At 34.9% G+C, this 14,852-nt stretch overlaps 2 protein-coding genes and 2 pseudogenes across 2 annotated transcripts; 2 read left to right on the forward strand and 2 right to left on the reverse strand.

Moving 5' to 3' along the window:
- LOC117931267 overlaps nucleotides 1-14,852 on the forward strand; it is a 65,399-nt pseudogene that overhangs the window by 23,165 nt on the left and 27,382 nt on the right.
- Nucleotides 2,065-5,678, reverse strand: LOC117931270 (ADP-ribosylation factor-like). Its single transcript, XM_034852212.1, has 7 exons — nucleotides 5,599-5,678; nucleotides 4,691-4,847; nucleotides 4,195-4,265; nucleotides 3,153-3,272; nucleotides 2,734-2,852; nucleotides 2,532-2,613; nucleotides 2,065-2,436 (listed from the first exon to the last, which is right to left on the reverse strand). The coding sequence occupies exons 2-7, from the start codon at nucleotides 4,836-4,838 to the stop codon at nucleotides 2,431-2,433; spliced, it is 546 nt and encodes a 181-aa protein (XP_034708103.1). The 5' UTR covers nucleotides 4,839-4,847; nucleotides 5,599-5,678; the 3' UTR covers nucleotides 2,065-2,430.
- On the reverse strand, nucleotides 6,904-9,762 carry LOC117931260 (WAT1-related protein At1g09380-like). The gene is given in 10 exon segments (XM_034852198.1): nucleotides 6,904-7,160; nucleotides 7,162-7,176; nucleotides 7,293-7,444; nucleotides 8,026-8,184; nucleotides 8,280-8,299; nucleotides 8,302-8,340; nucleotides 8,343-8,527; nucleotides 8,622-8,738; nucleotides 8,892-8,954; nucleotides 9,434-9,762. Coding segments are annotated over 10 exon segments (1,062 nt in total). The 5' UTR covers nucleotides 9,610-9,762; the 3' UTR covers nucleotides 6,904-7,024.
- On the forward strand, nucleotides 11,716-14,771 carry LOC117931273 (annotated as a pseudogene).

A 14,852-nucleotide genomic window follows, 5' to 3' on the forward strand; every position in this document is an offset into this window, starting at 1 on the left:
ATTTTCAAGTTAATTTTTTTTTAAGAACTATTTTTAAAAATATTTTCAAACATAATTTTAGTATTTTATAATAGCTCAAAGCAAGAATAAAATTTCACTTGAGCAATCAAAATATGAAATCAATTTGTTTACCAATTATCTATTAAGATAATTAAAATATGTTTGATAGTATTTTTATTTGAACTACCTTTTAGTCAAAGTGATTCTTCTAATAGTATTTTTGGGAATCACATATATTATAAATACTTGAAATAATAAGGGGCATTTATGTTAGATTATTTCATCATTTTTAATTAATTAATTATATTTTTTAAAATATTTTTTTTTCTAAAAAATAGTTGGACATTCTAAATAGGCATTGGGTTGATTAAAATGGAAGTATATATTGAAATCAATCTTCCTTCCTTCATATATAGAATTAATTAATTAATTAATTTTCTTTTTAGATTATTCATCCTTTAGATAACAATAAGCAAATTCTTGTGAAAATTAAACTAATAATGTTTTTGGTATTAATTAGGAAAAATCCATTAGAATTTAAAAAATAAAAAATAGAAAGGACATGTATTACAAACAAAAATAAATACAAAAAAACATATATCATCAAAGAGGTTTGTATAAGAAACAACATGTCCAATAAAATGTTATTATTATTTAATTATCCAAAATTTATTCAAAATAATCCAAATTTGACCATCAAAGATAGAATAGAATTGATATTATAACATTTGGTAATTCAAAATTTACATATTCAATTTCAGGTGTTCACTGTGTAGTCTTTTACCAACATTTTTTCTCCAATATTAATTTGCTAGAATAGCAATCAATCATTCAAGGAAACAACCCTTGGATTTTCTTTATGATATCAAATATGATCACATCATGCTAATTTTTCTTCCGATATATATTCAAGCTCCTCACCTTCTTCTCCATCCATCTGCAACCATGAAAATGATCTTCCCTTTCCTTGTTCCTTCAATGGTGGCCCTTATCCTTTCCTCCTCTTTCTTCCTCCCGGGCTTCAGCGTCCGAGCGACTAATCCAGGACATCTGCCACCGAGTGGATAATTTCCAGTTCTGCAACACCACCATGAACGCCAACCTCCGAGCCGACTTCGAAGGCATCGACGACCTGGCCCAACTAGCCATCTTGGTGGCCCTGGACAACGCCACCCACACGAAGGGGTACACGGAGGAGCTGACCCGGCAGGCGACTGACAAGGCCCTGAAATTCTATCTGTCGATATGCTCGAACGCTTACGCGGTGGTGAACGACTGCTTCACGGCGGCGAAGAAGCAGTTCGATGGAGGGGATATAGCCGCTGTGAATGAAAGTGAGAAGAAGGCAGTGCGACCCATCAAGGACTGTGATTTTATGTTCACCAGGCCACCCACGCGGACGAACCCATCGCTGGAGAGTAACAGGCAGATGAGTGACCTCACTCAGATAGCCCTCTCTGCTCTGCAAAACCTTCTTCCTTGATCATCAATGGGGTGCCTGTGAATAAAGAACAACTTCTTCGATTTCACTTCTTTTTGAGCGGGTTGTGTCTTCTAAATACATCTCTCTCGTTATGAGGCGAAAGAAATCTTAATTACTTTGATCATCCAATCCTCAATTCAATCAAATTTACTTATTATTAATTTTTTATTTTTTATATTACTTATTTAATAAAATAAAATTTGTGTTAAATTCCCAGTAGAATTCTTTCAAGTGAAAACTTCTTGTTTAAAAGCATTTTCCAACACCAAGAAACCATAATCTAGATTCAAGACCCTTCTTCCAAAAGTGGCCAATAACCCGTTTAATACAAGTTCATATCTTGATATTCCTGACTAGGAATTGGGTTGAATAGAAGAAACTCAGGAGGCACCAACATTTTTGTAATAATTCCCACAAGAAATGGTTCTACACAAACTATGAAATGCTTGGGAGCCACGGGAACATGGTCATCGATTATAAGTTTATAACCATCACTGTGACTTGACCTTTGAAAGAGTGGGCCAAGATATCAAGTTAAACCACCCTCTGGATCAGCTTTAATCATATGGCTGAACACCCCCTGCTAGAAACTATGATGTAGATTTGAATGAAAATGTGAGTGCTACAATTGGGCAAAAAGCAGTTTTTCAAGGAGAATTTCTCTACCTCTCTTTGCTTTTCCCTTCAACTAACCCAAACAAGGAAGAACACTCAAGAATAATATCAACTGAGAAAACAGCAAATTACACAACTTATTCTGAATCTACAGGACAGATTCCAAATTTCTACTATAATAACAAGGAACTAAGTAAAACAAGCAGATGATACTCGCAACACGCAGTAGCAACAGTAAACCATAAATCTCAAAACGCCAGAACAACATGGTAACATCTCTCCATTACGACAAAGATGGCAATGCAAAATGTTGATGGCAATCACCACGGCTTCTAAGCCTGACACAGATTAAAAGGGAATGTTAATTTTGAATAGAATGAAGCCAGCATAACTTATGTGGGATTTTTCTAATATGATGTCATTAGGGGCCTACCTTGTTAGCAATGTTGTTGGAGAGCCAGTCAAGCCCCTCGTACAGCCCTTCTCCAGAAGTGGCACATGTGCTCTGGATATACCTGAAAGAAACACGCAATGACCAGACCCCATCAGAGGATTTAGGGTTTCTATGTAGAGGGTAAATTCATTGGTGAGTAGGTAGACAGGGGGTAGGAATAAAGAGTATTAACCAAACTTACCAATGGCGTTGACGGAGAGAGTGGAGACCGAGCTTATCAGTAATCTCAGCAGCATTCATGGCATTTGGAAGATCTTGCTTGTTTGCAAAAACAAGCAGCACTGCATCCCTCAATTCGTCCTATGCATGCAAGCAAGCAAGCAACATCTTAAGTGAAAATATATAAATCTCAAAACATCCAAACATGGATAAAGAGCTTTGTACTTGTACAACTACTTTTCTGTTCAGTTCTGGCAGAAAATAAGATCAGGAAACTGGTAGATAAATGTTGCTAGAAGTAATAGAATAATATAGAATGAAATGCGGCTTGTAGGGCCAGGCTATTTGCCACAACCAATTTCATTAATTTTAGAGAATTTCTTTTACCGAAAAGATGGAAATCAACTCGGAGAAAATGTAGGAAACTTCTAGCTTTTCATCCTCATTCAACATCCTGTGTAGCTCGTCCCTAGCCTCGACTACACGGTCACGATCATTGCTATCAACCACGAAGATGAGACCCTGAGTGTTCTGGAAGTAGTGTCTCCACAAAGGACGAATCTTGTCCTGGATGTGCAAAACAATGAGAGAATACATAATGCATGAGAGATACTGCATTCCCAATTTAAAACTGATAAACTCATTTACATTTCACAAAAAGAGTGATGATTTTGACCAGTACAGAACAACCTAAGGATAACTCAAGATATACCTTGCCAATTAATTTAATATAGGCACTCTGGGTGGATTACCAACCAAAACAGTATTTATTTTCCAAGAGGATTCATTGCGATCATCAATCAAATCACAAAGACAACTGTATATTCGCAATAGTTTTGCTGCCTTCACTGATACAATAGGCGCGAAAATTGACCAAAAAAAAGAAAAAACATAGCTCAAGCTGATTTAGTTTCTGACAATGTTAGAGCCAATGGAAGCATATATAAATGAGTGTAAGACTATAAGCTCGCATTTTAAGGATATTCAAATTACATAGGCATGGCATACATGAGGAACTAAAAATAGGTGCGCACATATATCTCATTCCAACAGATCACTAGATAAACATACATCCCATTCCAACAGAAACAAGCATATGGGAATCATTTTTTCAGAGAGGTTTTTTTTTTCCTTGTTGGTTTGGTTTGGAGTTCAAGGGTAAAGGAAATGTTCAAAGTTGACACGGCCATATATTCTCCAAAAGTTAGCCTGAACAAACAAAATTAAAAACCCGGAAGAAATGTGATCACAAAAGTCAATTGTGCACATGTAACAAGATGTCTGCCACAGCATGGATAGTTTTCCTCCTATGGCCAAATAAAACCAAAAGAAAAGGCAGCATAGTATAGTTCATGCTTATGTTACATGCTGATGGAGCAAAGTTCAATTCAACAAAAACACCCAGAAAAAAGCTCATCATGTCACCCAAATATATAGCCAAGAAAATGCCTTGTAAAGCACTGGTACAAAAAATATAACATACCTTGTCCTGGCCACCAACATCCCAGACAGTAAAGCTAATGTTCTTATATTCCACAGTCTCCACATTAAATCCAATTGTGGGAATGGTGGTAAAACCATGAATGAGTTTTACTTTCCAAAACCAAATCAATGACAATTCAGTATAAACCCTCCATCAAAACCACTTAAAAAAGAAAGAGACATTTTTTTTTTATAAGTAAAGAGAAGTATATATATTAAAAATAGAAAGAGACGCAAGTCACACTATTAAGTGATTGATTTACTATAAGGAAATACCAATTAAGGTTAGGTTGATGAAACATAAACATATAATCCTTGGTCAAAAACCATTTAAACTGGATGAAGAAAAGAAAAACCTAAGTCCTAAAACTATTGGAGGATGGGAAAGTTTCTCATAATAATTTGTGATTTTTTTTTTATATTCTCTTTATCCCTGTTCAAAAAAATATGAGGACAATCTGGCATATGGGTCAATGACTACAAGGTGCAAAACATACCAATTGTGGGAATGGTGGTAACGATCTCTCCCAGCTTGAGCTTGTACAAAATGGTGGTCTTACCAGCAGCATCAAGACCCACCATAAGAATTCGCATCTCTTTCTTAGCAAAGAGCCGGCTGAAAAGCTTGGTGAAAGACAACCCCATGTTTTGCGTCTATAGATAAAAAAATACCCGTAAACGGAGGTACAATACATATCTAAGGAAAATACCTAAAAAAAATAAAAAAAAATACATATCTAGGGAAAACATACACAAAACAGAATAATCAACAAATCCATGTTTTCCTACAACAATTGGAGCCTTGGAATTGGAATCTCCTCCATATCCGAAATTCCCAGAATCACAGAAACCCAAATCCAACCACGCCCCAAAAAACAAATAATAAATAATAATTATAAAATGCCCTAGTATCGTTATTTATTTATTTTTCTACAATAGCAAATAGTTTACCCAAAAATGTTTCAAAGAAATGTTTCTTAAGGCTCCTTAGATCTCTTCGGAAACTCTATCATTACCAAAACTCGCCATATATTGAATAAACACCGAGGAAAATCTTTTTACACCCAAAACTTATTTATCTCCAAAAAAAATCCATTAAAATTTTTTTATTCCACAAAATTGGAACCCCAAACCAAATCCAATTCTGAACAAGCAAACCCAACACATCCAAATCCACGAAGGCAATTCCGAACTAAATCAAGATTCTCAATCAACTTCATAAATAAGCAAAAAAAAAAAAAAAAGCGCACAGATTTAACATCGAATCTTCATTTTCGCAGAGATCGCCAAAAAAATAAAATGGAAATTCAAACACAAACCCTAGACGAACAATCAAATCAACAAGGAAAACGATCAGATCTGTACCAGAATCTGAATCAAGATCTACTCATCGAAGAGGAATTACCTGGTAAGGACAGAATAGTAATTTTGGGAAACGTAGAGGGCAGATCTCGAGAAGCTGCCCAAACGAGAGGAGAAGGAATTGAATGGAGACACTAGCATTTATAGATGGTCGAATGTGACGGACGTTTAGACGCCGTTGGTCTGGGTTAGGATCCTCTGCGATCTAGTCTACTATAGTCACCGGGGGCTTTGTTTACTTTTTGCCACGTCGTCTTAAATGTAGGATTTGGTAGGAAAAGATAATAGGATCATGATTATAATTATCATTTTTAGAAATGAATTAGCTTTTTTTAAATAAATAAATTAAAATAAAAATTCTATAAAAAATAATATTTTAACAAGATATTAAATTTCTTTTTTAAGTAAATAACCAATTTTAATAAAATTAATAAAAATGTGTTTTTACTTTTTATCTTCTTTAGAAGCCTATCCAAATTAGATCCTACTTTTAGGACAAGTGAAGGAGAGAATGAAAATTATTTAAAAATCATACATTTTAAGGTTGTCATTTTTCATATTGGAAGAGGACAAAATTCTAATTATTTGGTTTCTCTATTAAAAATATAAAAGAAATTCAGTATAATTAAAATTTATATATTTTAAATTATTTAATTTTTACATGTAAAATAAAAAATATATAAAATGAGTTTAAAATAATATATAAAAATAATTTACTCATTTTAAATAATTTTTTTAACACTTATTTATTTATTTTTATATTTCCTCTTTATTTTCTTTTTTTCGTATCTTCCCTTAATTCTTTAACTAAGTTTTGGGATTTTTACATTTAATTTAGGCTTATTAATTTATTAGGCTTCTCAACACAATAGAGACACTTCGTGGTCTACACTTCATGGTCTATAAGGTTTACAAAAAGTCAAATTTTTGATGTTTTCAACTAAGGTTGACTTTGATATAATGCATTGAAAATTATATGAATATTATCAACTTTGAAACCATTAATCTAATAAATTAATACCATATTTCCACACATCAAATAAGTCTCTATTTACAATATACATGACATTTTTCAATATAAAAGAATGTCTAAATTACTAATAGCACTCACCAGCCCTCTAGACCGTTCTTAAATGTTCTTGTTTTGGAATGAAATAATTAGAATTAGACTCGTTCAATTAGAATACATATCATTCATACAAGGATCGGCGTGATGATGGCAATAAAAACAACCATTTCATCATATAGCGTAGTTTTTATTTTTTAAATGTTTTTTTTGTTTTTTGTTGTTGTTGTTTTTTTTTTTGTTTTTTGGTGAAATGTAGGGAGTAATAGGCTCATTGTTTTATGGTTCCCAAATTATAAGCTACTTTTCTCATTCATTTCAGGATTTCAACCCAATAACAAACATTAGAGATTAGAGCATTTAACATAGAATTAGTTCTAAGTTTTTGGAGCTGAATCCTCATTCAACTTCTGATGTAAAGCTTCCCATTTATCTGCAACTCCAAGTCTTCCTTCCCCTCTTCTGCCTCTTCCCTGCTGCCCTTCTGGTTCTCCTCCTTACCCTTTCCCCATAGAACAGCATAGAGCCCCAAAACAACACAGAGACCCTACAACACTGAGTCAAACCACACAGATTGGGATCAGAAATGGAGAGCTAGTCTCCAAACATAAGGTGAAGATGGAAATGGAAATGGGGTATGAAAATTTTAGAGTAAAGGGTCAAGTACTTACGTCCCAAAGTGTAGTTTGTCGCGCAGAAGTGCCCAGCTGAGAATGGCCACAATGACAAGGAGCAAGGGGCTGAAGACTGACACGTAGAGAGGACCTTTCCTTTGTATAGTCCAGGACATGAGGCAAAATGCTAGTGCAGTACACACAATTGCCTGAAAAAATGATGCCGAACTTTGAGTATAGATTGAAGTCTCTGACAAATTCCTCAAAAAGTATTTATTAGCATTGTTTGATCATGTACCATCCCACATAAAAATCAGTTATGGGAATAAGTGTTCTTCCATTAATTGGGTAGGGCGGGTTTTAAAGTCTTGGCTCTAAAATGGATATTATCCACTTAAGAGAAAGTAAGTCATTACAAATAGTAGTAAAGCATTTTATTTGTATGAAAGGTAATTTTGATATTTCATATCAATCGGGGAAAAAACTAGTAGTATTATGATAACTGACTGTACACCTTTCAAAGCTGTAAGGATATATTCTATGAGACACGAGTATTTGCATCAATGGTTATGTGATCTCACATTAAGTAGAGGAAAAAATTAGTAGTAGACTTCTCATAACTAATAGACACGAACTAAAGGGCTTGAAATGGACAATATCTACACAGAAAATGATTGTAATGGGTTCCTTGTAACTGGTCGACATGTTTAAAGTTATGACCATCTATTTAGCTTAAAACAGATAATATTTACACGGAAATAAAAGAGATATATTTGATAAAGTATAATACCGAGTAAAGAGCTGCAATAAGCCTGATGGAATCATTTAATGACCATGCTGAAGGTTGGTGGTCAACAAACAAGCCAATGACTCCACACTCAATGCTGGCCATGAAGCACATCAGAGTGGAACTTGTGTAAGGAGCTGCAAACTTCACACACATTCTTCCCTGAAATCACCATTGGTAGTACTTTCACAAATCAATCAACTTGAATTCAAAACTATAGAACTAATTACTTTCCTAGAAAGAAGTTAGGTACTCACTTGAATTATGAACCATATGGCCAAGAAATACAGCTAGTGATCAGAAGAAAAGGCCCAAGATGAAGTTGGCCCCACTCTGAGAATCTCTAGTTTTTAGCTGCTCTGCATACTTCCAATGGATGCCGGATTCACCGATATTGATGGCGTGTCCTCTGTAAAATGTCAGTATCATGGCCCCTCCTATACATACTACTGTTCCCAGCACTTTAGCCTGCCCTGGCCTTGTCTTAATTCCCACCGTTTCAAGCCTAACAAGCATACAAATTGAAAATAAGATTGTCAGAAAAGCAATAATTTTTTTGAAAAACTCGTCTTTTAGGCTTTGAGGGTGGTGGCAAGCACCTGAAGGGGACAGCAAGGAGGAAAGTCATGGCTGGGAGAAGGTTGTTAAATGCGCAGCCTAGTGTCGGGTTGGAATGTTTTAGCCCAATGAAGTAAAGGATCTGGTTCAAGGTTGCCCTGCAAGTCTCTGAAAATTAGAGACTGAAAGATGACTGTGACTAAGTGAAAAACAGCAAAAAAAATAAGATGTAGTTTACCATGTTTGTTTGGCAAGAAAAAGGCTACAAGCATTGAAATCTAGAAATGAAAATTTGGAAATGGGAAACTTACCCGAAAATGGAAGACAAGAAGGCTTGGAATAGAACAATTCTTGTAATCTTGGGTCTTGTTTTCCTGGAAAAAAAATGGGATAGATTAAAGCCTACATGCTTCTGAACTATTTGAACAGGTATATATATATGCATAGAATAATCTGTAAAGAATAATATTGCATTGCCATTGAAGCTAAATCATTTTTTCTTTTTGATTAAGAGAAAGAAGGAAGATGATCAAAGAAAATTCAAGAGTTTTTCTCTAACCCATCAGGATATGATCAGTTTGGAGATTTTCAGAGAGTTTTTGATTCATGGAAGTTCAGAAATGAAGAAGCTTCTTTAAGGAGACATCAAGGAAATCAATAAGATGAAAAACAGAGTAAAAGGAAGCATGTTCCTGTGTTTTCTCATCAACCAAACAAAGCCTAAAGAAAAAACTACTCAAGAAACCAAAAGATGAACTCAACTTCAGAAACTAAAGCCTGTAAAGAAAGAAAGACATTAAAGCCAAAGCCATGCATGGAATCAATCAATTGTAACAAAGTCTCTGTCCATCACCTCTCAAGAAAATAAGCAAAAGGAATCATGGCCACAGTGGCAAAGATTTGCCTATAAGCGACGAGGATGAAGGGGTTCATCCCAGAATCCATGGCCAGCTTCACAAAGATATTCATTCCTGCATAGCCCATTTGGACAAGAAACATGGCCAGAAATGGCAGATAATCACCACCCATATTTTCTTTTTCTCTTTAGTTGCAGGCCAGCTCAATTAACCTGACTCAGATAGAAAAAGGGGAGATGTGATGAAGAGAAAAAGAGAGGAGGAGCATTACATTTATATTGATGGAGGCAGCAACAGAAAGTTGGAAAGAAAATCTTCAAGAAAAAGAGAGAAAAAACCGTAAGATTTGTTGCAACACTTGGGAAGGTAGAGGGAAAATAAAGGTGCTTTCTGGTTATCTGGGATTTTTTGGAAGCATTGGCTGAGTTCAGGAGTTTGAAGCAACCACATTGCATTCTGGCATATGAAGCATACGTGTGGGGGTCCTGATTTTTGGGCATTGGTTTGAACCGACTAAGCTCCTTTATATGATTTTTCTTTTGTTTATGTTTGTAACGTAAGGATGTGATGTGGGCTGGGTGAGCTGGGCCATGTGAGTGAGGGCCGGAGTGGGTAACCCCAAACCCAAGTCCAAGAGTTAGACCTTACATGGGTTTAGGGTTTCTTACTTGGACCATGTCCAACCAATGTCATCTTTGGAGATAGATTGTATATAAGGATGAAAAGTAGGTCGGGTTGGGCTAGGATGAGTTGCGAGTATAGGTTGGTATCGATTAGTGATTTTGGATCCACCATGCTAGGGTTTCGAGTTTCGTGACTATACTTCGCATTCAATTCAATGTTAACTTTAGTTGAGGTGCGAATGTTATATTACATTACAAGAGATGTAATGTTGGGTTAGACTAGGTTAAGTTGAGACGGAATTAGCCTAAGTAAAGTGTGTTTGACAGTAATTTTGAAAAGTGTTTTTAGTATTTTTAACACTTTAATTTATTTATTTTTTTAAATTATTAAAAAGATTAGAAATACTTCTCAAAATTATTATTAAACGCACACTTAAAGTGCGTTTGATAGTGATTTTAGGAAGTGTTTCTAATCTTTTTAACACTTGAAAATTTTTATCTTTCATATATTAAAGATGCTATAAACATTTTCTAAAACCACTACCAAACACGCTCTTAGTATGGGTCGGTATCGAGTAAGTGATTTGGGACCTTTCGAGAGATGAGGCCCGAGCTCAAGTTCAACATTATATGGATCCTATTGCAAGTCTAATCTAATTTCATTTTTAGTTGAATATTTCGCCTGCAATGCCAAGAGCATCTCTAATACAAAATGTTAAACAACATCGCCGATTTTACTTTTGAAATTGATAACTTGTCTTTAACGCAAATGCTAAAATTAAAAGTGTAAAATTCTAATACAACATTCCAACATAGGATGCTAAACTTAATGTGATTATTATTTTGATATATGAAATGACATTGCCAAAGTAGTGCCAAATTTGACACATCAAATATGGTGTAGCTTCTATTCAAATAAAATCACATTAAAATATAAAGTTAATGAATACCAATAAATGATAACAATAATAAAATGTGAATAAAAATAAAAATTAAATATTCAATTAGATATTATTTAATATGTCAATATCAAAGATAAAATATATGAAATATTTAAAATTTTAAATTATTTATATATAATATAAAGTTACAAGTTTCTTATAATTATTCATAATTTTAATAATATATATTTATGATATTTATTAGAAAATCCAAATAAGAACCAACTAATATTGGTAAGTGCACATGACATGGAAACGACCTATATAGACAATGATCATTTTGGGAACTTCCCTAAAAATATAAAACATAATTAACTTGCAAAAAGCAAAGTCAACCTCGTGACTTTGAAATCAATGTCATAATAGTCATGATTCTTCTTTAATCATGGAAAAAAAAACTCACATGCCTATTTAAAAAGAAAAAAAAAAGGTAAAATATGTCATGTGAGTTTTATTTTTTTTTAATTAATTATTTATTAAAATAAATATTTAAAAATTCTTAAATTTATTCTAACAAACTACAATTTTATTTTTATTTATTTTGGAATAAATGCTCATTGTCAATTTTAATTATTTATTTGTTAAAAAAAGAATATTTAAAAATTCTTAAATTTATTCTAATAAACTACAATTTTATTTTTATTTATTTTGGAATAAATGATCATCGACAAACGCGTCCTTCATATTTTATTTAAAGTGTTAGTAGGATAAAAGGGCAAAGCCTCTGAAAGGGACAAGAGTTCCCAGCAATGGCTTCTCACTCACACTCTCCACTGCTCTCTCGTCTTCTTCCTCCTCCCCATTTCTTCTTCCTTCTTCTTCCATGGCTTCTCATTTCTCTCCCAAACCCAGTTCTCTCTCAGTGCCACCACACTCCCGTTATCTTCTCTTTCGGCGATTCCAACTCTGACACTGGTGGACTCGTCGCCGGGCTCGGCTTCCCAGTCAAATTCCCCAATGGCCGTACCTTCTTCCGCAGATCAACTGGCCGTCTCTCCGACGGACGTCTCATCATCGATCTTCTCTGTAAGTCACCGCACTCGACCACTACTCTATCCTTTTTCTTCATAGGTTACCGTGGGTGTGAGGTGGGATCGGATCTACCTTTCACCTTATTAGGGGTATCAGTCAAAGCACGCGCTTTGAACGGCATCTGGTGTGCCGGTTGGCTTATCAACGGTGCTGATTTTGCATACGGGGCTTCGTTTTTTTTCCACGGCCGAGGTTCCGTGTTAATGGTACCACCGAGGGGGCGGCAGGCAGTGTGCACTTGTACCTTATTTTAAATGATCCGAGTTTACACGCTTGTGCGCTTGTACCTAATTTTGAACTAAATTAATTTCTTGTTTTGTCATGGTTTTTTTTTTTTTTTTTTTTTTTTTTTTAAGAATTTGACAAGGGTATTATTGGAAAAAATTATTATTAAATCGGTTAATATTTTATAAAATTTAAAATATTTATATATTAAACCATAGATTGAAAAAAATTAATTTAACAAAATGATTTGATTTATAGGTAAAATATGTCTTAATTTGATAGAACTTAAATTAAATACCATTAAATGTTGTCGGTGGTATACAGACTTTCTATTTTGGTTCACGAGTCAATTCTAAGGTATGGTCCACAAGAATGGATGGTTCATTGTTGTGCTTGAACCATTGAATAATGGTTCAACCCTATGTGGACAGGATTGTATCTTTTCTTTATTTTATTTAAATTTTGGGTACCTATTAAATTTTTGTTGAGTTACCAATTTCCTAGAAGATAAATAGCCGGAAGTTATTTTGGGTACCTATTTAAACGATTATATTATTTTTGCAGGCCAGAGCTTGAGTGCAAATTTTTTGAGCCCATATCTAGATTCTGTGAAGTCCAACTTCACCAATGGGGCCAATTTTGCAATTGTGGGGTCATCTACTCTCCCTAAATATATTCCTTTTGCTTTGAATATTCAAGTTATGCAGTTTCTCCATTTCAAGGCTAGCTCACTTGATCCTATGGTTGCAGGTACTATAGCCAATTTACTTCCAATTGTTGTGTATTTTCTGGTTTAGATGATACTTATAGTAAAAGTTGGGAGACTTTGATGCAATGTTTGGTTTCCAAGATTGTTTGATACTATTGCATGCATTTGATCAATTTGAACGCATTAGATATTGACGTTAGAAGTTGAATTTGTCCCACATTGCCAAGTTAGTTGGCTGTTATGATGTTTATATGAGGATTGGACACCTTCTCTGTAATGACCCGCTTTCAACCGTGTAGATATTGTTCGTTCTAGACCCAAAGAGGTCCTCACAGCTTTAAAACGCCTCTACAGGGTTAAGAGAAGTTCATATTTATATAGCATCTGATATGGGATGTCACACTCTCCTTGTAATCTAGCTTTTGGGGATGAGTGCTATCCAAGCCCATTTATCATGGTATGAGGCCATGATGGGTTTGGAACCCGACCCATTATTATGTCTAGTTACTATGAAAAAATAGTAAAGGAAAATGTTGAAAGATTTTCCTCCCCATTTTTAATTATGTTGAAAGCTCATTTAATTTCGAAATTTGAAAGTATGATGTATAAATGAATTGATACCAACATTATCAAACTCTGCTTTTAGGTCCAAGACATTTGATCAATGATGAAGGGTTCCGGAATGCACTCTACCTGTTCGATATCGGGCAAAACGACCTTGCTGATTCATTCTCCAAAAACCTGTCATATGCACAAGTTGTGAAGAGAATCCCATTCATACTTGCTGAAATCAAGCATGCCATTCAGGTGAGTTCAGTCATTCTGATAAGATTATTGGAATACATAATATTGAGAAAAAAATATAAAATTATTGAGTCCCCAAAACATCTTATACTCGCCATCCCTAATATTTAAGCCTTAAACTACGAGCTCTTGCTCTACCATATATTTCACTCTTCCTTGCTTCTCTATTCACTCATTATAGGTTATGTATACACTATCTCCATCTTATAACTTTTCCCCTACGATAATACTTTTGGAAGATTTGTTTGGATTATCTTAGAGGCGAAAGGGTGATATGGGGTTAGTTAATCATAAAAAATAATCATTAAATCTTTGGAATAATAAAATACCCGTTAGGCATATCAATGTGTAGCGTAGATTGGGATTAAGGCCTTGTTTATTGTTACCATTGTTGTACCGCTTGTAGACTATGTATGATCAAGGAGGCAGGAAATTTTGGATCACAACACTGGCCATTGGGTTGTCTCCCTCAGAAACTCTCATTAGTACCTAAGAAACCGGGCGATCTTGATCCATATGGATGTCTCTCTGCATACAATGATGTTGCAAGATTATTCAATGAAGGACTGCGTCACTTGTGCCAAGAGATGAGATCCCAATTGAAGGATTCTACCATTGTGTACGTAGATATATTTGCTATCAAGTATGATCTCATTGCCAACTCTACAAACACGGTAAGCTTGAATCAAGTCTACATGAACTTGGTGAATTGCCTGTGACCCAGAATCACCTTGACACAACTGTTTTGCCTTGCAGGTTTTTCAAGCCCATTAATGGCGTGTTGTGGCTATGGTGGACCGCCATACAACTACAATCAGGGTTACATGTGGGCAGCCTGGGCACCAGGTCTGCAAAGAAGGGTCTCAATTTGTAAGTTGGGATGGAATTCACTTTACTGAAGCTGCCAACACCATTGTTGCTTCGAAAATCCTTTCAATGGACTACTCTACACCTCGTATACCATTTGATTTCTTTTGCAACAGATGATCAGACCATTTGGAGAGGTTTTGCTTCTCTTGCTTGTATGACAAAGGGTCATACCGGTCCAGAATGCCCAGACTGGCTCAAGGTTAGAGGTTAT

Source organism: Vitis riparia, chromosome 14, assembly GCF_004353265.1.
Source record: "Vitis riparia cultivar Riparia Gloire de Montpellier isolate 1030 chromosome 14, EGFV_Vit.rip_1.0, whole genome shotgun sequence".
Lineage (NCBI taxonomy): Eukaryota > Viridiplantae > Streptophyta > Magnoliopsida > Vitales > Vitaceae > Vitis > Vitis riparia.

Excerpts from the sequence above, each read along its gene's own strand:
- LOC117931270 (XM_034852212.1), bottom strand. The coding sequence starts at position 4,838 with ATGGGGTTGTCTTTCACCAAGCTTTTCAGCCGGCTCTTTGCTAAGAAA. Across the intron at positions 3,273-4,194 it reads ATGTTGGTGGCCAGGACAAG|ATTCGTCCTTTGTGGAGACA; the intron begins GTATGTTATATT and ends ATCCAGGACAAG. Across the intron at positions 2,614-2,733 it reads TCTCTCCGTCAACGCCATTG|GTATATCCAGAGCACATGTG; the intron begins GTAAGTTTGGTT and ends TGTTTCTTTCAG.